At 38.5% G+C, this 22,600-nt stretch overlaps 1 protein-coding gene across 2 annotated transcripts in view; it reads right to left on the reverse strand.

Moving 5' to 3' along the window:
* The window catches only part of BBS5 (Bardet-Biedl syndrome 5 protein), a 137,725-nt gene that overhangs the window by 109,339 nt on the left and 5,786 nt on the right, over window positions 1-22,600 (reverse strand). For both annotated transcript variants that reach the window (XM_067138999.2, XM_067138998.2), the window contains exons 2-3: window positions 11,615-11,763; window positions 5,329-5,378 (exon numbers count right to left, since the gene is read on the reverse strand). In XM_067138999.2, the coding sequence (XP_066995100.2) occupies window positions 5,329-5,378; window positions 11,615-11,763 (199 nt within the window). The remainder of the gene's footprint in view (window positions 1-5,328; window positions 5,379-11,614; window positions 11,764-22,600) is intronic.

The raw sequence follows: 22,600 nt of genomic DNA on the forward strand, positions 1-22,600 counted from the left end.
CAAGTGCACATAACAAAATACCGTGCATACATTTATGAAGTGCAAATATGACTTATTTTGAATGGGACACTACCTAGCAATCACAGTCAGTTGAACTTTCTCGTGTTCGCTACATTACACAGTGACGCGCGAAATCCTGACGAGTGCCTATTTCTCGTAAGTATCATATCTGCCTGCCGCTATACAAGCTGAATCTCGAGTTGATGTGGGACGTGTCAACAGGGGAATGGAACTGCAGTATCAACATGGGATATGGAGCGTGGTGCCATGGTGATGACTTCATGACACCAGCTGCCCATGGTGACAACTTGCTGTTCGCTGACCAGCAGCTGTCTACATTCCAGTCCTGAGTTCCAGTAAAAACAGGTGATATGAAGTGTATTTTAAACCACTTTTTAAAAAAAGGTGCATAAAATTCCACAAAACTAACTTTCTTCTTGCCAAGTGGAATAGAAAAATCAGTGACTTCGTTTAGCAGCTTTATGAACAATTATAATACGCTCATTGGAAACTAGACTCTTACTAAATTCTAGTTTGCGTTACTTTCGAAGTATAAAATTTTTCATACGTATAAAAACTTTTAGGGAGAACTTCACAAACTTTGAAAGTGAAAGAGTATTTATTTTAAAGTGAAATACATTATTTAAAAAGACTGTAGGAAACAAGTGAAATTTATTATTTAAAAAGACTGTAGGGAAACAATTCAGTATTTGGAATTTTGAATTTGATCTTCTGGTGAAAGACATTCATTTCAGTTAGTTTATGGTGACTTACGTAAAAACAAATTATTTTCAAAACCTCAAGATAAAGGCAATCTTTTGTGGATATCATGTTTTTAAATCAGGCAAACATCGCATTACGAAAATTTTGTAAAATAACTTGCTTTAATGTTTAAATAATTTGCCAATGAAACAAATATTTTGTGAAAAGGAGCAGAAATAATACAGTAGGAAACATTGCCCATAAATACATGATAGTGAATAAATTGAGCTTTAAGCCCAACTATTATTTTGCTCTGCGTACGCCTCTCTGTACCTGCTCCATAACAGCCGTCCACCCCTACGTAAAGATTCTCATGCCCAGATCCCTAATCATTTGCTGGTACAATACAGGGTGAAAGGGTTAGAGTGGAGTCATTTTTAAGCAACCAGACATAAGTACTGTCCACTGTATAGTTTCAGCCTCTTGCTAAGTGAAGTGTTTGAAATGTTGTCCTTAACATAGCTGTCGCGTGTCACCTTACCCCACAAAAGCTAAGATTCTTGGAAATTTTTAATGACATCTATTATTGCATCTGTCTGACTGTGTACACTAAGAGTTCGTGGATTTACAACGGCATTCTGGTTCAAATAAAATAAATGAAGTTACCATAGAATCTAATACAAAGATGGGACGAATGACGACTTGCACGATACACAGCAGAATTACAGAGTTTGCGAGTTAAAAGTTTATGCATTTCAGAAAGTAATATTCTAGTGTGCAAATTTTGTAATGTATGTATCGAGAGGGAGAAGAAAGTAAGACTACTGTATACAAACATTGTTATGAAAATAAGGAACATTTACAGCATAAATTAAACACTCCAACAATAAAATGGCAGGCAACAATTGAACTTTCATTAGGTCTAGAGAGGCAAAGGAAAGCTAAGAGTGAAAACACAGAATTTATTGTAGATAAAATCACAATCTACTAAAAGCCAACATCTCGTTGAAAAAAGAGGACGACCCTGCAGTACGAGAATGGTTTCTAATATACATTCCAGGTATGTATATCAGTAAAATATCAGTAGTCAGTATGGTCAATTTGGGACTGGAAGTCTTCCTTCTTGATTGTGGCTTTTCTTACAGTCTTTGGAAGGGAGAATGAACTTAGCTGTAATCTGTAATGAAACTAGTGACTAGTAACTATTTAAGGCACTGTGTTCATACTCTTAATTAAAACTGAAGACGGTATATCATCGTTGTCATCATTATTTACTAAAGGTTATGAACTATTGCTGTAAGCAACTTTCTCTAACAATTGCCAGCATCTTCATCTCCTCGTAGGAGCTGCAGTTCATTTGCATCACAAGATTCTTGATGTACAAAAGTTTTGGTTGCCCTCTTCCATTTTTTTCAAGAACTTCCCCTTCCATAACGTTACAAATGAAACTGTTGTGTCTCATTAGGTGGCCAAACAATTTCACATTTCTTTTATCAATTTCTCTGATGAGACCTGACCACTATAGTGTTAACTTTTCTTTCAGTCTAGTTTGTTTGGTTTAATTGTCTCCAAAACCATATCTCAGCTGATTCTAGCCTGTCCTTTTCTTGTTTTCCCAGGGTCCATGTTTTGCTCCCGTAGGTTAGTACACTCCACATATAAGATTTAACAAACCTTTTCCTCGTTTCAAGACTTAAGATTTTATTGATTAACAAATTCTTTTTTATTCTGAAATGCTTCTTAGCCACCCTCTTTTCAACCTCTCTTATGATTAATGTTGAAATGTAATAACTCTGACATTTTGTCTAGTTTGTTTTTTCCAAGTATTATTACTGTTTGCTGTCTATGAATTTCTTTGCTTACCATCACTGTCAGTCTTTTCAGCATTAATTTTGAGCTTTCATTTGCCTAAAACTTTTTCCATAATTTGTAGCATCCCATTCATGACCTTTTTTGTTTCTGTAACAATAGTGATGCCATCTGCAAATCTTACACTTTGTAATCATTTCCATTTACTTCACTTCCTTTTGCATTCTACTTCAGGTAGGGTAACAAAGGCCACCCCTCTCCAAAGTCTCTCTTATTTTTGTTATTTTCTTACTATAGTTTACATCAATTTTGGCACTCTGTGACTTGTATAAATTTAGTATAAGGAACATATCCTTCCAACCAAGGCCAGACTTTTTTCATTGCTTGAAAGAGGGGCTTGCAGTTTACCATGTTGACAACATTTTTTAATGATATATATGTTGATTCCCATAGGGAATCTGAAACATTTGTTCTGAATGAGTAAATTTATAATACCAATATAAATGGTCCGTTATTGGGACAATACTGTCTTCCCCCCCTTTTTTTTTTTTTGTCTTTCACTATGTGCTGTTAGTTTTTGGCTTATATGTCAATTATTTTATTTAAGCATATCAATGGCAAGAAAAAAATACTGCCTATGTGACATTTTTCTGCAAATGTGATTTTTTGTTTCATTTGCAACATATTGTCATTATAAATTGTTTAGGCTGACCAAATTCATGAATTTGTCGATAGAATGCACCAGGTGTGGTTTGAAGCAACCCTGGACATCTCCCGTGTTTGTCGAGGAAAATTCTTCTGATCTCCTAGACTTGTATTGGTGTAGAGGATTATGAAGTAAACACCCTGTTCTTGCCATGGTTTGAGTGTTAATTTTTGTGTTCTGAGTTGTGAAGCACGCTCACGAGATACTGAGAAGTGCATAATATAAGTATTCGCATCGGCCGCCGTTTGAGTTGTGTAAAAAGTTTAAAAGTGAAAGATAGTTAATAGAGACAGTGTTGAGTGGAGATAGACGGTAACTCCTGTACACATGGCACAGCTGCAGCTTCCAGATAGGTGGTATTGTAGTCGGAAAAAGTAAGTGATCTTGATAATAATAATAATAATAATTTTTTGAAAACATCCAATACAGTAATAACAAGAAGTAGTAAAAGTTTTCCTAAGAGAAGGACTGTAAAAAAATTCAGTAACAAAGACAAAAATGTCATTGAACCTAGGTATGTTAATGTTGTTGTAGAAAAACAATTTTTAATATGCATGATATGAAAGAGACCCTCATAATTTCTATAAGTATTGTATGTAAAGCTTTTACTTTCACAAACTCTTAGAGCTTACTTAAATCATATCTTCAAGATGTGTTTTAATAACCAAAAAAAGTGGGATCAAATCTAGTTTAGTAAAGGAATCCTCTTTTACAGCCAAGAACAGTGCAACTGGATTAAAAAAAAAATAGAATCTGCTTTATGCTGCACCGACACAGACACGTTCTATGGCAACAATGGGACAGGAAAGGGCTACAAGGGAAAGAAGTGATCGTGGCCTTAATTACGGTACAGCCCTAGCATTAGCCTGGTGTGAAAATGGGAAACCACAGAATAACACCTTCAGGGCTACCGACAGTGGGCAGCGTTACATATGATTTTGGAACGTCACCTTCAACCAACATAATACAAGAAGCGAAGATATTTTCTGCACACACATCCCATAATTTTGCATTACAATGCTCGGGTGCACGTCGTGCAACCAGTGGTTGATTTCCAGGTTCGATGGGGCTGGAAAGAGCTCTATCATCCCCTACACTTCCCGGACTTAACTTCCTGTGATTTTGATTTGATACTGAAGGTTAAGGAACAACTTCATGGCATTTTTTTTCTTAACTGTTCGAGAAGTTCTGCAGGCAAGAAACTGGTGTATTTGCACTATCCTGAGGGGTGCTGCTACAGAGATACAACGGCTTCCACATTGCTGGTGATGGGTTCCACACAATGCTGGGGACTACCTGCCATTTATAAAGAAAGAGCCCTCGTAGATGTCAAAGGTGGCAAACCACTTACTCTTATGAAGCACTAGGGGCATGGGACACTGAAATGCTAATCACTCATTCAGAATTGCCCAGTATACACAATACACACTCATACTAACAGATCTTTAGTCTTGATGTGGGAAGTGTAAGATCAGGAGAAGTTGGATAAGCATAGAAGGAAGCCCCGCCCTCAATGAGTATTCATGCCTGCCCTCCTGATTATGCTGAAAAGTAGAAACAAGCTTGTTGGTGGCTGAGAATGAATGGATATAGACAGAATTCATGAAGATGACATATGGTATAAGAAGATGTGAAGACTGTGCGTGTCCTCTTGTATTTTCATGTTTGTCCTTGTTTCCGAATTCTGTAGCCCCATTCCGATGCCAACCCTATCATAGTATTTATCCTACTATGTGTTCTTCTTTGTGAGTGAGTTTGTTTTTCATATATATTTGAATTTATGGCTACAGTAATGAAAGAATGGGTACAGATTTAAGTTGAGCAAACTCAACTTTTTGCCCTTCAGACTTGAGTATTCTGCTTCTCTTCTCTTCCTCATCATAATTATTAATGTCTAATCTATTTATTAACAAATTTGTTTGACTCATTTCCACATCTGTTATCAGCAGTGTTATGTGATGTATCAAAATAAACTTGCAAACCTTCAAAATCAGTTATAACTAATTTACACTGCTTATTCATTTTCTAATATTATATATACATTATAGTTTTAGAATTATTTTTTTTTCCAAGTTAAGCACTAATTTAAAAGTATCAACATTTTTACTAACTGAATTAACGGTTCTTGTTGCTGTAGTCACCACACAGTTGAGACCAATAGCTGGAAGAAAAGATAAACTTTCAGTTAGATATAATAGAAATACAATATGAATTACAACTAAAGGTGAAATTACTGTTCATGAATTGTTGAACCATCAGTGCAGAGAGTGACATTAAATTATCCAGTCTGAGTTTTATGTAAACTGCCACATTGTTTTAATTCCCAAGCTAAACTCACACAGTACAGTGAGCGTATGTTTCAGTAAATAAGCAGGCATGTTTCACCAAGCAACTGATATTAGTATTTTTATTTTAAATAAACTTTATTCCGCCTTCTCCATTACTGAGGTTGCCAAGATTGACAATGGTTACAATAAAATTAATATATGAATTTATTTTTCAAAGCAATAAAACTAATAGCACATACATACATACATACATACATACATACACACATTATCATTATAGACTGTTATGCCTTTCAGCGTTCAGTCTGCAAGCCTCTGTGAATTTACTAAACGTCGCCACAATCCTCGATTAGCAACTAATGTTGTGGCCTCATTTAGTTCTATACCTCTTGTCTTTAAATCATTAGAAATTGAGTCTAACCATCGTCGTCTTGGTCTACCTCTACTTCTCTTACCCTCCATAACAGAGTCCATTATTCTCCTAGGTAACCTATCCTCCTCTATTCGCCTCACATGACCCCCACCACTGAAGCCGGTTTATGCATACAGCTTCATCCATCGAGTTCATTCCTAAATTAGCCTTTATCTCCTCATTCCGAGTACCCTCCTGTTTGTACCAGCAATCATTCTTGCTACTTTCATGTCTGTTACTTCTAACTTATGAATAAGATATCCTGGGTCCACCCAGCTTTTGCTCCCGTAAAGCAAAGTTGGTCTGAAAACAGACCGATATAAAGATAGTTTCGTCTAGGAGCTGACTTCCTTCTTACAGAATACTGTTAATCGCAACTGCGAGCTCATTGCATTAGCTTTATAACACCTTGATTCAATCTCACTTACTATATTACCATCCTGGGAGAATACACAACCTAAATACTTGAAATTATCGACCTGTTCTAGCTTTGTATCACCAATATGACATTCAATTCCCTCACATTTCTTATCTACTGACATCAATTTAGTCTTCGAGAGGCTAATTTTCATACCATACTCATTGCACCTATTTTCAAGTTCCACGATATTAGACTGTAGGCTTTCGGCACAATCTGCCATTAAGACCAAAGTCGTCAGCATAGGCCAGACTGCTTACTACATTTCCACCTAACTGAATCCCTCCCTGCCATTTTATACCTTTCAGCAGGTGATCCATGTAAACTACAAACAGCAAAGGTGAAAGATTACAGCCTTGTCTAACCCCTGTAAGTACCCTGAACCAAGAACTCATTCTACCATCAATTCTCACTGAAGCCCAATTGTCAACATAAATGCCTTTGATTGCTTTTAATAATCTGCCTTTAATTCCATAGTCCCCCAGTATGGCGAACATCTTTTCCCTCAGTACCCTGTCATATGCTTTCTCTAGATCTACGAAACATAAACACAACTGCTTATTCCTCTCGTAGCATTTTTCAATTACCTGGCGCATACTGAAAATCTGATCCTGACAGCCTCTCTGTGGTTTTTCATCCAGCTTCCTCTCGACTGATCGCACCCTCACTTCCAAGATGCCAGTGAATACTTTGCCTGGTATACTAATCAATGAGATACCTCAATAGTTGTTGCAATCCTTCCTGTTCCCTTGCTTATAGATAGGTGCAATTACTGCTTTTGTCCATTCTGAAGGTACCTTACCAACACTCCATGCTAATTTTAATACTCTATGAAGCCATTTCATCCCTGCCTTCCCAATATACTTCACAATTTCAGGTCTAATTTCATCTATTCTTGCTGCTTTATGACAGGGGAGTTTATTTACCATCATGATTTCCTTTTACACTGAGATGACGTTCAAAATATTCCCTCCACCTCTCCAGTGATTACCTGGAATCTATTATGAATTCACCTGAATTACTCAAAACACTGTTCATTTCCTTTTTCCCTCCCTTCCTAAGATTCTTTATTACTGTCCAGAAAGGTTTCCCTGCTGCTTGACCTAGCCTTTCCAGGTTATTACCAAAATCTTCCCACGACTTCTTTTTGGATTCAACAACTATTTGTTTTGCTCTGTTTCTTTCATCTACGTACAAATCCCTGTCTGCCTCGGCCCTTGTTTGGAGCCATTTCTGATAAGCCTTCTTTTTACGTTTACAAGCTGCTCTCATTTCATCATTCCACCAAGATGTGGATCTTTACACACAGTTGTTCCTAGGCATTCCCTTGCTGTTTCTACTACAGCATCCCTGTATGCCACCCATTCACTTTCTATATCCTGAACCTGTTTACTGTCTACTGTTCGAAACTTCTCACTAATCATGTACTTCTGTCTAATTTCCTCGTCCTGGAGATTTTTTACCCTTATTCGTTTGCAGACAAATTTCACTTTCTCTACCCTGGGCCTAGAGATACTTAGTTCACTACAGATCAGATAGTGGTCTGTGTCATCGAAAAATCCTCGGAAAACTCGTACATTCCTAACAGATTTCCTGAATTCGAAGTCGGTTAAGATATAGTCTATTATGGATCTGGTACCCCTAGCCTCCCATGTGTACTGGTGAATAGCCTTATGCTTGAAGAATGTATTCGTAACTGCTAAACCCATACTAGAACAAAAGTCCAGCAAACACTTCCCATTCCCATTAGCTTCCATATCTTCCCCACATTTACCAATCACCCTTTCGTATCCTTCAGTTCTATTCCCAACTCTCGTATTGAAATCGCCCATTAGCACTATTCTATCCTTGCTGTTGACCCTGACCACTATGTCACTCAATGCTTCATAAAACTTGTCAACTTCATCCTCATCTGCACCCTCACATGGTGAATACACGGAGACAATTCCAGTCCTAATTCCTCCAACTGACAAATCTACCCGCATCATTCGCTCATTTACGAGCCTAACAGAAACTATGTTGCGTGCAATGGTATTCCTGATAAAGAGCCCTACCCCAGACTCTGCCCTTCCTTTTCTAACACCCGTTAAGTACACTTTATAATCTCCTATCTCTTCCTTGTTATCTCCCCTTAGCAGAATATCACTTACTCTTAGCACATCCAGATGCATCCTTTTTGCTGACTCAGCCAGTTCTACTTTCTTTCTTCCATAAGCATCATTAATAGTGATAGCTCCCTATCAAATTCCATTTCGTTCACCAAGTTGTTTCCAAGGAGTCCCTCGCCTGTCAAATGGGAGTGGGACTCCGTTACTCCCATAGGTCCGAGGCTTGCTTACCAATAGCACAGTTACAACTAAAATTAGTGAGCTTAACAGTAACCACATTATTGGTTTTACATCCTACTGAATACACCTTAATGGTTTTTGGAGACATCGAGGTGCCAGAATCTTGTCTGGCAGGAGTTCTTTTACGTGTCAGTAAATCTACTGACACAAGGCTGACGTATTTAATCACTTTCAAATACCATTGGACTGAGTCATTATCGAACTTACTAAGTTGGGCTCAGAAGGCTAGTGCTATATCACCTGAGTTTAACAAATTATTAATTTAAAGGTATTCAATTGATATTAGGAGCTTCCGTGGCTCAGACGGCAGCGCATCGGCCTCTCACTGCTGGATACCGTGGTTCAAATCCCGGTCACTCCATGTGAGATTTGTGCCGGACAAAGCGGAGGTGGGACAGGTTTTTCTTCAGGTACTCCGGTTTTCCCTGTCATCTTTCATTCCAGCAACACTCTCCATTATCATTTCATAGCATCTATCAGTCATTAATTAATCACTTTGGGAGTGCGACCCCATCATATTAATAGCCTATATATCCTTCATCCATTACATCCCTGACCCGGTCAATGACCCAGTCATTTTCAAATGATATTAAGACTATAGTAAATTCCATTGATTGAAAGTTTAACATGAATTGCACAGCACCAAAAAATCACTTTTGCTCCTTTTACCAAATCAAAGTTGCAAGTTTTCACAAAATAGAATTGCACACATCATCCCCTCAGCTGTATAGTATGACATGTTCTGTAATTATTTTACCATTTATAATTTAAACAGGTTTTTTTTTTTTTACATTTTACTTTACGTCGCACCAACACACATAGAACTTATGGTGACAATGGGGTAGGAAAGGCCTAGGAGTGAGATGAAACAGGCCATGGCCTTAATTAAGGTTTGCCGGTTGTGAAAATGGGAAACCAAGGAAAACCATCTTCAGGGCCGTGTGTTTAAAGATAAAAATGCTTGTTCCGCATTGACCCCATACTGCATAACAAAAGTCCTCTACTTACGGATCAGTGAAAACCAAACGTTTTATTTTCTTTCCTTGTTTAATTTAGTGAAGTCATAGGGACATCACTTTGAAGATAAAATATAAAGAAAGTCATGCTATATTACTCATACACAGCCTTGATCTACATTCTTGAAGAATTTTATTCTTATGTGTTTGTGAATAGGTAACATACAAGTACTGGGTCATCTACTCCGCCGTCCCATATGCAGCAGTGTCCGATGAACCACGTGCTGGGAAACATTGGTTTAGTCACTGGCAATTTCTCTGTGGCCCTGTGGTTGCACTGAATAACATGCGAGTCTCTGCTGGCCTCTGGCATCAATAAGCCAATCTTGACACATGGCTGGGCGATGTTTCGTTGTTTGCCCATCGTTGCACAATTTTAGATACATCCTCACAACAACGGTAAGAGAGCAGCCCACAAGCTGCACCAGAGATGCTGGTACCAAGGTGTCGTACTATCACAATTGGCTGTCTATCAAACGCGGAGGTTCCCACTCTGATTTCTGAGACACTACTAACGGCAAGTCTGCAGGCATGTCTATATGTATCACACTACCCCCTGTCACATTTTACTACCCTTGCTCCAGGCGTTAGAAATGTTCCCAGGTTGTGGTGGTCATAATGCAATGGCTCATCGGTGTATACATGACTTAATAAGATGAAAAGAGCTGCTTGCATTTTTAATGATTAATATCACAACTGCATAGATTACTGTCACTTTGATCCAGGAGTCACTTGGTAACTGGGAGGCATGACAGCCGAGTGCCTTTGTCACTGGCTTCTCTTCAAGGTGGCCATGCTTAGAATCACAGTCAATGCACATGGGATTTTTGACATGAAAATGTCCCTGTGACTTGGATCCCATGGCTATGATTGTGATAACAACACATCCATGAAACGGTGATATGTTGTAACCCTTAATTAGGTTATGACATTCTGTTACTGGATAAAAACATAACCAGGCATACAACATTTTCCATCAAAATAAAATAACATAGAAATATTTCTTGAAGGGATATGGTATTTTTAATGAAGGTTTTAACATAACCCACAAGCCTGAAAATGGCAAAAAATCAATTTTGTTTAAACTGAGGGTTATGGTATTACCAATTCACAGATGAACATTCATGTAAAACATCAAGCTTGCTTGCTTCACTTTAACACCCATGTCTCAATACCTGTACAATCTGTAAAAAGGGGGACTGCAAAATTTGTGGAAAGTGCATGGAAAGTGATGAAAATGATAATACTGCATTCTCATGAAGTTTGAGTGGTCAGCAGTTTTGTTGGTTGTCATATACATTTTTAAGTCCGTGATTAAATTTGTCCATCTGTTGCTATTTTGTTATGGATGGAGTATTGCTGCATCTGTGCACAGGCCAGAATAAACTGTAGCTTCACTGGAGTCTCAGTCCCATTTAAGGCTGTGATAGTATGGTATCTGTCTGAGGCATGGATGATGCTGACTAATGACATTCAGAGCATGACTAGTATGTCCGTACGTTGTGGAAGGTGCTACTCACAGGGTAAATCATGCTGCAATTGCACTTTCTACCACTTTGAGGAAAGCAATGGTAAACTACCTCACTCCTCATCTGGCCTAGTACACCTCATTATAGTGCTGTATGACCTTTGGCGGTGCTAGTTGAGGATATGACCAGCCTCTCGGCTGATGTCTTAACAGGTGGCTGGTCAAATGAATATCTTGAACATGTTGTACTTAATCCAAATGCCTGAAAATGCCACTTGTACGAGACTCATCATTGGATAACACAACTCGGCAAACATGGATAAAAATGCGACAGTAGTGATGGTACTACAGTATGAAATTTACTTTATGTATAGACTACAAAATCTTTTACAAAGAGATTAACAGATATAAATGAATCACTCTTGAGTATGAAAATATTTTTCTTACATAAGTTATTTCTTGGTTTTGACAGAGAATGCCATATAATCCGCAAGTTTGTAACAACTAGTCGACCAACATCACCGCCATTCCCTTTGGTATCTTCAACTGAATCCAGTTTGTCTAAAATCTTCTCCCCAGGTCTCATTTTCATTTTCCTGAAAAAAATAAATATTTTGAACAACAAACTATCTTCATACAGGACATGAAGGCTTAAAGGAGAGGTAGGTCAAAAGCTTCCACTATTCTTAACTAATTCATTTATGTTATTTGCTTTATGTCACATAACTACTTTTACGGTTTTCAGAAACGCTGAGGTGCCAGAATTTAGTCCCACAGGAGTTTTTACGTGCCAGTAAATCTACCGACACAAGGCTGATATATTTGAACACCTTCAAATACCACCACTATTCTTAACCTCAGCACTAAGTGTGATAGAGTGGTTAACTCTATGCTTGGCTGCCTTTGCCCCCAATTTTGCTGTAAGCTGAGTGAACCTCAGGTTCATGCTTCTCTCTGGAAGAGGACATCTCGTTTCTAAGTTTTTTTGACTTCTTCTTGATGGAAATATAAACTTTCATTCTTCCAGGAGAACCAGACACACCTTTACTGCCTTGGCTAGACAGCCCCTCTTAAGGGGATCGGTACAGTAAAAACCCTCAAACATTTGATTTTTCAAAGTATTTTTAATGCTTATCTGCACTCTTCTAGTTCATTTTGGTGAAAGAATTATTTAAATATCTGCAGTAGTTTAGGAGTTATGATTTAAAATGCTAGACACTGCATAGGCTATTTAGAGAGCTCTGCAGCATGCGCAACAATAGCGCCATGCCCACATAGTGACTATTCACAGTCATGCCCATTTTTGTGGGATTGTTGTTCTGAAAGTGGAATATCTTATACATATATGCACTTTGGAGGCAAAGTGTTTTATCTTTGATACTTGCAGCCATTTTAGTCAGTCATTTGTCCTGTAAACATAAACAAAGACTTATCACCTGTTCATTTTATTACGAGTAGTTCGCAAATTACTGTCTGGAAAAAACAGATTGACAGATTCTGCAATAAATACTCTGACGACCTACTATGGAAATGCCAAAAGAATAATTCAACATCAATAAATGATATGGAAACTGCTATCTGGGAAATTTGGTACCATAAAAGCTCATCTGACGAAAATCCACTTCGTTACTTCTGCCCAAAAAGAAAAATTCCTGGTGCCCGTACCAGCAAGCTGTCACTGCAGGCATAGTTCAAGAATACAAACACAAAACACATTACCTCCAGCTGTTATGGATGTGATTAAGCCTGTTTTCAAGGATTTAGTTGCTAATGAACTGTTGAAAAGGTGTTTAGGAGGTTATAAACAGAATGCTAATGAGTCTCTCAACGCTAGGATTTGGAAAGTGTGCCCAAAATCTGGATTCTGTGGAGTGATGATTGTGAAGATGCAGTTATGACATTTAACGATGGAGTGAAGAGTAGGTTGGCTGTGCTTCAAAAAATGGGCACGAATCCTGGTGTCTTTTGTGAACGTGCAATGCTACAAGAGAATGTGATGTATGTAAAGTCTGCTGAAAAAATGGTTCGAGAAGCCACAAAAGAGGCCAGACAAAGCAGAGGAAGATTAAGACTGGAAAATGAAGTAGTAAAAACTGCTTTAGAGGGAACATCCTATGCCCCAGAAGCATTTTAACAGCCACTGGAAGGCTGCTGTGTCTTTACAGGGGTCAGATAACTTTGCAGCTCATTTTCTCAAAACTATGTTTTTCAAAACCATTTCCCTTGTAACTCCTAAATATATGGTGTATTACAATGCCACTTTTCTCTAATGATCTTAGTGATACAGTCTACAAAACTGACCAAACTCATATGCCTGAGGGTGATAATTGTTTGGAAAAAAATATCAACATGCAAAAAAATTACCAAAATAAGCAATATTTATGTAACACAAAATTAAAAATACTAATTTTGCAAATATAGCTCTGGAAGTGGTCACTTTTGTAGCTGTAACTTCAATCAGTACATTTAAAAAATCGGAACACTGATATATTGATAAATCGCCCATCTATGAAGAAAACGGTGAGCACAGACACACAAAGAGCCGCCATTTTGAATAATTAATTAGTGAGTTTGATAAAGCAAAAATCAATTCCGAGATATGTGCTACATAATAAACATGTAGTATGATCAATTCAGAAAGTTTCGTTGTTGTACATACAGTAGGAGCTGATATAAAAATTATTTAAAATATCCAAATTACTGTACCAATCCCCAATCCCCTTAAGGCAGTTCGGCAAAACAATTTACTAGGTGTTGATGTATTACTGATGAATTTAAAATACTAAGTAAAAAATACAACATTCTCTTGTTTTGGAGATCACTGTTTAGTATATGAATACACTAGCAGTTTAAGTATATCCTAGTCATTAGCTACTTAGCTAATGACATAATGTAAAATTTGGAGCACACCTAAAATGTTGTACAAAAAGGTTATGCTGCCAGAGGAATGGAAGAATTACTGATATAGGCTAAAATGTATGTCTTTCTCTCAAACCATAGTAACTTTACATTCCACGTAGCCTAAATAACGGAAAGGATCAAGTAAGTGAGAAACTAAGTCATGTATAGAAAGACAGGAACATCAATAAGAACACACAACAGGATAAACACAAAGATAGCTCAGTGTGGGAAGAGGGAGCATAGAAAGAAGAAACAAGGTCCTGTACGTTTATCTGGTTTTCTTTTTATGCTACACTTCCCACCTTAAGACTGAAGGTCTGTCAAGACGGCCCCTCAATTATCATTGATGCCCGATTTCCTGATGAAACAGGAAAGCAGAAACAATCTTTCCGTACACTGAGAAGAGATGGATGTAGACCTGGGATTATTGATGAGGACAGAGCCAGTCTATGAGTAGATGACAGTGGGAAAAGGTGAGACTGTCCTTGTTTTCTTGTGATTTATGTTTGACCTGGTCTCTTCTTTCTGTTTAGCTATTTAGAACAGGAAGGCTTCCTTCTCCTTTTTGACATGTAATAAGAGGACTGCCTCTCACAAGGCCAACCCTTCGTCCATGTTGTGGGAGGTGTGCAACAGGATGAAGTAGGGGATTGTCTGTAGGGGTGATATACAGTGGGGACTGTGTGTACCCCATGACAGCTACGGTAGATGTGAACGCCCTACAGGAACCCTGAAAAGTAACGGCTAATAGGGCTCTGGTGAAGACCTCAACGGCAGCAACGGCGGAGGAGGCAGCCCTTCTTCTTGGCGAGAAACAAAGAAGAAACCACTGCCTTGTGGTAAAGAGGGATCTCTAAAGGATAAGGGAGATAACCCCTGCGGTCTAGCGCAGACAGGAGGCAGCCCCTCCACTGGACTTAGGGTGCTGTGGGCTAATAACTCGCACATCAGAATTAAACTCATTACAGAAACCAGACGAAATTTATGCTGGCCGGATTTCATGGAGACGACTTTTGCAATGAAATACAGGACACGAATCAGATTCTGGAATGTGAAAACTATGTATGAAACTGGGAGACTGAGAGAAGTAATGGCAGAAATAAAAAGGTATAAACTGGAGATACTTAGGTTGAGTGAAACAAGATTGACAGGCTATGGAGAGGTGAGGACAGAAGAGGGTGGTGTCTTCATTTAATCTGGAAGAGAAGAAAATGATCAGCATTCAAGTGGAGTGGAGGGAGGAAAGAACGGATATCGGATGACACTTGGGAATCAACCCAAAAGTGAAGAGAGTGCAAGGCACTCGTCAACTCCAGTAGAAAAAGAAACCAGAAAGCAGTATCAATGGAAAATACAGGCAGGCCAACAAGAAGGTTAAGAAAAAAGTGAGGAGAGATAAACAAGTGTTTATAGACCAACTGGCAACAACGGCTAATGTCTCCGCTCAACGCTCATCCAACATAAGAGATTTCAGTTCACGCACTTGGCATCTTAATGTTTTTCCGTTTTGGTCTTGAACTCCCAGCAAAAATGAAGCGGCTTCAGGCGTGATCAATCCTGTTTGAAGTGTTACTACTCCATGTCTGCTACAACATATGATTTCTCTCGCCTGTTCTCACGTCTATACAAGAGTGGGATTTAATTATTTCTTCACTTAAAAGAATATAACCATTATGTTTTGTTATATATGAACATTCTTATTAACTGACTGGCAGCCATGAGTTTGATACTACACTGCCAACTCTACGTTGTACCTTATGTTTTTACCTCTGGCAACAGGATTACGTGTTTTTTCTAACTCAGCCATGATGAACACTCTTATATATTTTCACGCTTGTTTTTATGTTTGAACATTCTGATTGACTGACTGGTAACAATGATAACCTAATGATTTTAATTATTTCACTACCAGCTCTGTATTATAGCCTACTTTCTGTTCTTATCCTCTTTCTCAACTCGATTGTGTTTTTTCTCTTAGCCATGTTTTTTCACACTAGTTTTAAGCCTATTTTCATTTTATAAATATAAATGTTGATTCTTAGGGTGCCATATATGTTAAGGACACTAGGTTCAGGGCCCTGACCTAACTTTAGGCTAAGATTTATTTTCGGCTGATGCTTACTACTGTTAAGCGAAACATGTCCCATCTTACAACGCCTGTTGTAATGTTTATTTCCTAAATATAGGAAAGGTAAGTATTGGAAAGGTGGTGTTAACTATTATTCTTGTTTTAATGTTCATATCTGATGTCCAATACGGTCTACAATGAGAGTTATTACTTGTAAAGCAGCAAGAGTCGGCAACAGCAAAGAAGTATATGCCATTATCAGAAAGCTTTCTAGGAGAAATTTTTCAGGGCAGAAACCAGTCAGAGATGCAAATGGAGTAGCCTTGACATCTGAGACACAACAATTGGAAAGACGGAGACATCACTTCATGGAAGTACTCAATAATTTTAGTGAGGAATCAAGAACTGAAACCATTTCGGAGGATCCAGACATCTCGGTAGAACCACCAACACGATAAGATATTGCACAAGCAGTGAAAAAAACGAAGAGTGGCAAAGCAACAGGTGTAGATAACATTATCTCAGAAGCCCTAAAGGTAGATCCAGATTTAACAGCGGAAATCATGGAGCCACTTCTAACAAAAATATGGAACGAAGAACATCTTCCTGAGGAATGGAAGAAGGGTGTCCTCATCAAGATACCGAAGAAGGGTGACCTCTCAGACTGCAATAACTGGAAGGGAATAACGTTGCTCTCATATGGGGGAAAAGTGATGTCAAGAGTCATACTGAACAGAATAAGCATAGCCATTGACAGGAGACTACTTCAAGAACAGGGCAGGTTTCAGAGAAGGTCAGTCTACAGTGGATGAGATCAACACATTAAGGCTAATCATTGAACAATTTGCTGAGTATCAGACATCTCTGTACTATACTTTTCATTGATTTTGAAAAGGCCTTTGACTCTGTCAACTGGAGGAAAATGTGGAAGGCTACGGAAAAGTTCAGAATTCCACAAAAGATAGTCTGTCTTACGTAGACAATGTATGATGGATATACTTGTCAAGTAGAACATAAAGGGAAGCTGTCTGAACCTTTTGCTGTAAAATCTGGAGTAAGACAAGGACGTCTACTGTCGCCAATCTTGTTTATCATGATACTGGATTGTATGCTGAGAGAGGCAACAAATAGAAAGCGTGGTATTCAGTGGGGATTAAATAAACGACTGGAAGAACAAGATTATGCAGATGATCTCTGTCTTCTTGCAGAATATTTTTGGAAATAAAACTGAATGACTTAAAAAATAGAAGCTAAAGAAGTAGGCTTAAAGATTAATAAAAAAAGGACTACGGAAATGCGCATAAACCATTGTAACAATTGTAAGCTTTACTCTAGATGGAATGGATATAGAAAGGGTAGAGGAATTTTGCTACTTAGGAAGCAAGGTAAGCCAGGATGGAGGTGCTTTTAGAGATGTGGTGAGTCGTATAAATAAAGCCACAGGAGCTTTTGCACAGTTACGACCAATGTGGAGATCTCCTCACATTCGTATAAAAACAAAGCTAAGGATATTCAACTCAAATGTTAAATCTGTGTTACTGTATGGAAGTGAGACCTGGAAAGTGACCAAAGACATTACCACAAGGTTACAGACTTTTATAAATCAGTGTTTGAGGTACATTATGAGAATATGGTGGCCAAAGACCATCTAAAACAAAGACCTTTGGGAGGCCACAAGTCAAAGTCCCATACAGGAACAGATAATGAGAAGAAAATGGAGATGGATTGGGTACACCCTGAGAAGACCATAAGAAAGTAGCACAAGGCAGGCATTGAGTTGGAATCCACAAGGCAGTCGCAGGCAAGGCAGATCGAGGATTACCTAGAAGAGAACCAGAGACAAGGAGATTGCTGGAGTTAACAAGACATGGAGGGAGGTGAAAGCATTGGCGGCAGATAGAACAAGCTGGAGAAATTTTGTTGAGGCCCTATGTTCCACCTGGAATTAAAGGAAATAAGTCAAGTAAGTCAATAAGAGGATTTGGTCATCAAGGCAGAAAGGTAGATTCTGTGAATTTACCTGATAATCTGTGCATTTTGTCTGTGCTGGTGTGAGCAAGAAGCACTTATGAACTATATGTATTAGGTACCCTCCCAATATTTCCCTGAACTGAAATAGGAAGTTATGGGAAAACACTTCTAAGAAGGCAGGGAAACAGTTTCTCTTTTCATTTGTGTTTTCATAAAAGAGTTCAACTTCAAATTTATATGAAATTCAGTTTCAGATATCCCTCAAATAAGCTTCTATAGCCACACAGTACAGCTGTACTATAAGACTTATAAGAACATGCTAGCTGGAACAGACAAGCTCAATGAAAGTCCAAAAAAAAGTCTCTCAATGACAATGCCTGTTTATACTGTATTTTGGACATCATGACAGTCACATGTGGCCTGGTAAAGCTCTCTACAGTGCTATGCATAGAGTATATTTGAAATGAACATTCATGTTTACATTGTATGCCTTGTTCCTTTCCATAACGTTCTGTTAGTTAGGAAATTCCAATTGAAGTGCCTCTCCAAGTGCACTCAAAGGTTGGAAGAGGAAGTAACAGATAGGTAGATGTATTTCTGATGGTGGAAGGAAATGTTTATGCTGCTGTTTTACCCTATTGCAAGTTACGTGTAAGAATGGCTTGTGCCAATGGTGATGTTGAGGACAAGAAAGCTACGACTAGGGCATGGCCCTGACACAGCTTTGCAATAGCTAGCCATTGTTTACACTGCGTTGTGGCAAAGGCAATCGGGCATAGGGCTAACCACTTTAGTCCACTTAGAACCAAAATTATCAGTAGCTGAAGCCTTCTTTATCTTTCACTCCTTCAAAGGTCTTTCATGGCCTGTAGAGATACAATTTTGCTTTCTTAAATCCATGATATCAATAAAATTAGCAGATGATACAAACGATCACTGACAGGGTATTGTATTTATAACTATGGTTAAAAAAGATCAAAATTGTAATTTGATCAACAGTTTGAACAAAACAACTTCATAAGTTTCCGTACAGTTTCTTAAATAAAATATGTATGAAATAGATACCATGGTACCAGTTTCTTATTTGTATAACTTTTAAATCTTTAAATATTGTCCATTCAAAACATATTTAACCATTTTTAACAAAATATTTGTATAAGTTTTAGCTGTATGCTTGTTTGATATTCAAGGGAGCAAGAAACATCTCGATTCTGCTATACTTCTAGAAGTTTCTTCTCAAATGTAATGTGTTGCTACTGAATTCCTTGTAAGAAAATAATTACAAGAAATGCAAGCTAATGTGTATCAGTGAAATAGATCAATACCGGGTAAATCGTGCAAAAGACATAGTTGGACTGGTAGAATCATACAGGGCAGGGGGAAAATAAAGATGAGATGCGACTATCTGACAGCAGCAAAACTGTATGGGATAGTGATTTCACTCCTCTTCTAACCACATGAGTTCTTACCTTTGCTACAGCACTTTGGACTCAAGGGCACAAGTTGGAATTCCTTACTGAAAAAAAAGGTGAAAGGGAGAAAACATTAACAAGGGATAATCATGGAAATTCGCAGGTCAGGTCAGGATCATCCTCCTACTATATGTGACAGTAGATGGTACTTCCTGCAACTGTCTGGCCGAGGGTCAAGTGGCTATTACCAAACTTCACACAAAGGGAGGACCAACGGCTATGGGCCGAGGAGCCCTCCCTTTGGAGGCCAGGTGAAGCCTTTGTGTAGAAAATGACATATAAATTCACCAGGTAGGAGAACATGATCAACAGTTTAGATAGCGGAAGAGGACCCCAGTCCCACTGCCAGATAAAAGAACCTTCTCCTGCCAGCAACGTCTGTACTTCCGAGAAGCAGTTGCAAAAGGCATTTGTATTCCTGAGGAGCGGCCTAAAGTTATGTCTGGCAGTAGGTATAAAATGCCTCTGGGAGTGGCGACCCCATTGTAATAATAGCCTATATATGATATGGCACTTCAGAACTTGTCTTGGGAAAGGTTAGGGCGTACCTGCTGCAAGCAACACACAGTTCCTAGTGTACTGCGGGAACTGTGAAAAATGAGCAACCAGTAGCCAACATTATGAAGGTGGGCTTAATGAACCTTGACTCGGACAGGAAAGGCAGAAGAATTGGTGTATTTTATGAAGAAAGAGGGGTAGAAATTATGGGGTTGAGCGAAGTGAAATGGAAGGGGAAAGGAAAGAAGAGAATGAGAAAAGGATATACACTATACTGGATTGGTGGCAGAGAGGCAGAAAATGGTATAGGCCAGATAATATGAAAGCAGCTGAGAGCGTATGTGGATATGGTAGAGTACATCAGCAACAGGATAATGAAAATTAAATTGAGAATGAAGTGAAGGACTTCATACAAGCGTGTTGTTGTTTGAGTCATCAGTCCATAGACTGGTTTGATGCAGCTCTCCATGCCACCCTATCCTGTGCTAACCTTTTCATTTCTACGTAACTATTGCATCCTACATCTGCTCTAATCTGTTTGTCATATTCAGACCTTGGTCTACCCCTACCGTTCTTGCCACCTACACTTCCTTCAAAAACCAACTGAACAAGTCCTGGGTGTCTTAAGATGTGTCCTATCATTCTATCTCTTCTTCTCGTCAAATTTAGCCAAATCGATCTCCTCTCACCAATTCGATTCAGTATCTCTTCATTCGTGATTCGATCTATCCATCTCACCTTCAGCATTCTTCTATAACACCACATTTCAAAAGCTTCTATTCTCTTTCTTTCTGAGCTAGTTATTGTCCATGTTTCACTTCCATACAATGCCACGCTCCACACAAAAGTCTTCAAAAACATCTTTCTAATTCCGATATCAATGGATACAAGCGTATGCACCACATACAGGGAACAACAAGGAAGATATCGAGGAATTCTTGGGGAAACTAGAAAGGAGAAAACTGATGTGGAAGCGATTATCATGGGAGACTTAAATGCACATATGGGAAATGAAAGATAAGGAAAGGAAGAAATACTGTAATCGGACCATAAGTATATGGGAAAAGGAATGAAGACAGAGAGAATCTAGAGGAGTTTTGTGAGAGGAATGGAACGATTGTGGGTAACGCATGGTTTTGGAAGAAATACAGCAGGAAAATTACAAGATATGGCTGTGGAGAAGAACAAAATCAGTACCTGATTACTTTCTGGTGGAAAGGACAAATCGCAGACACTTGATGGATGTAACAGCTTTACCGGAAAAAGCATTCGATGGAGGACATAGAGTTGTGGTATCAAAACTGAGATTGGAGAAAATGGAAAAATTACAGGAGATAAGAGAGAGTAAAATAAAAGTATGGAAATAACAAATAAGAACGTAGAGAAAGAATTTCTGGAGAAACTAAAACAACACATTCCAGTTACTGAAGTAGGAAATGTGGAAGATGAATGGTCTATCTTCAAAAGGGCACTTGTAAATGGGGCAGAGAGGGGCATGTGCTAGAACATTGACGAGAATGAAAGAAAAGGAGATACCGTGGAAGAACGAGAAGATAAGAGAAGCGGCGAAAGAAAAGAAGAAAGCACAGCAAGAATGGAAGAGAGATAAAAACAGAAGAAAGTATCTGGATAATAAAAGGAAATATAAGAAATTCGTAACAGAAGAATTTACACAAAAGATAGAAACAGATGGAGCTGGCACTAAAAGAATGCTGTATGGAATTATAAGAAGTAAGAATTTATACAAAGCTGATGAAAGGGGAAGGTGGAGAGTTGATAAAACATCCAGAAGAAATAAAGAGATGGAAGGTATTTTGATAAACTGCTGAATGTGAGAAATTGTGCAGAGGAGACAGTAGTAATACTGTGTGAAGACTCAAGAGTAGAAGATGATGTAACCATGTTACAGGTGGACTTAGCAGTCTGTAAAACAAAAAATGGGGAAGGCACCATTAATAGATGAAATTAGTATAGAAATAATAAAGGCTGCTGGACCAGTTGGACTACAATAGGTCCACAGACTTTTAAAGCGCATATGGATAAACAACTCATGTGTTCGCATCATGTAAACATTTTAAGTGCTCAGGATTACACTGAGATTATTTCACGGTCTCACTGACTCAATACCATGATGTGTTCAGAAAAGCACTTAAATTCAGAGAGGTCGCAGCTTTCTACTGATTTTAGTAAAAAAAAAAAAGTACCTTTAATTTTCCTCTCTTACCGAGCAAGTGGCTGTGAGGTTTGGGTCCTGCAGCTATCAGCTTGCATCCGGGTGATAATGGGTTCGAGCCCCATTGTTGGCAGCCATGAAGATGGTTTTCTGTGGTTTCCCCATTTTCACACCAGGCGAATGGTAGAGCTGTATCTTAACTGAGGCTACGGTCGCTTCCTTCCAACTTCTAGCCCTGTCCTATCCTGTCGTCACCATAAGACCTATCTGTGTCGATGGGACATAAAGCAGACTGTAAAAAATAAAAGTTTCTCCTTTTAAATTAATATGGCAATTATAGCCTGGTTGCA

The sequence above is a fragment of the Anabrus simplex genome, chromosome 2 (genome assembly GCF_040414725.1).
Source record: "Anabrus simplex isolate iqAnaSimp1 chromosome 2, ASM4041472v1, whole genome shotgun sequence".
Lineage (NCBI taxonomy): Eukaryota > Metazoa > Arthropoda > Insecta > Orthoptera > Tettigoniidae > Anabrus > Anabrus simplex.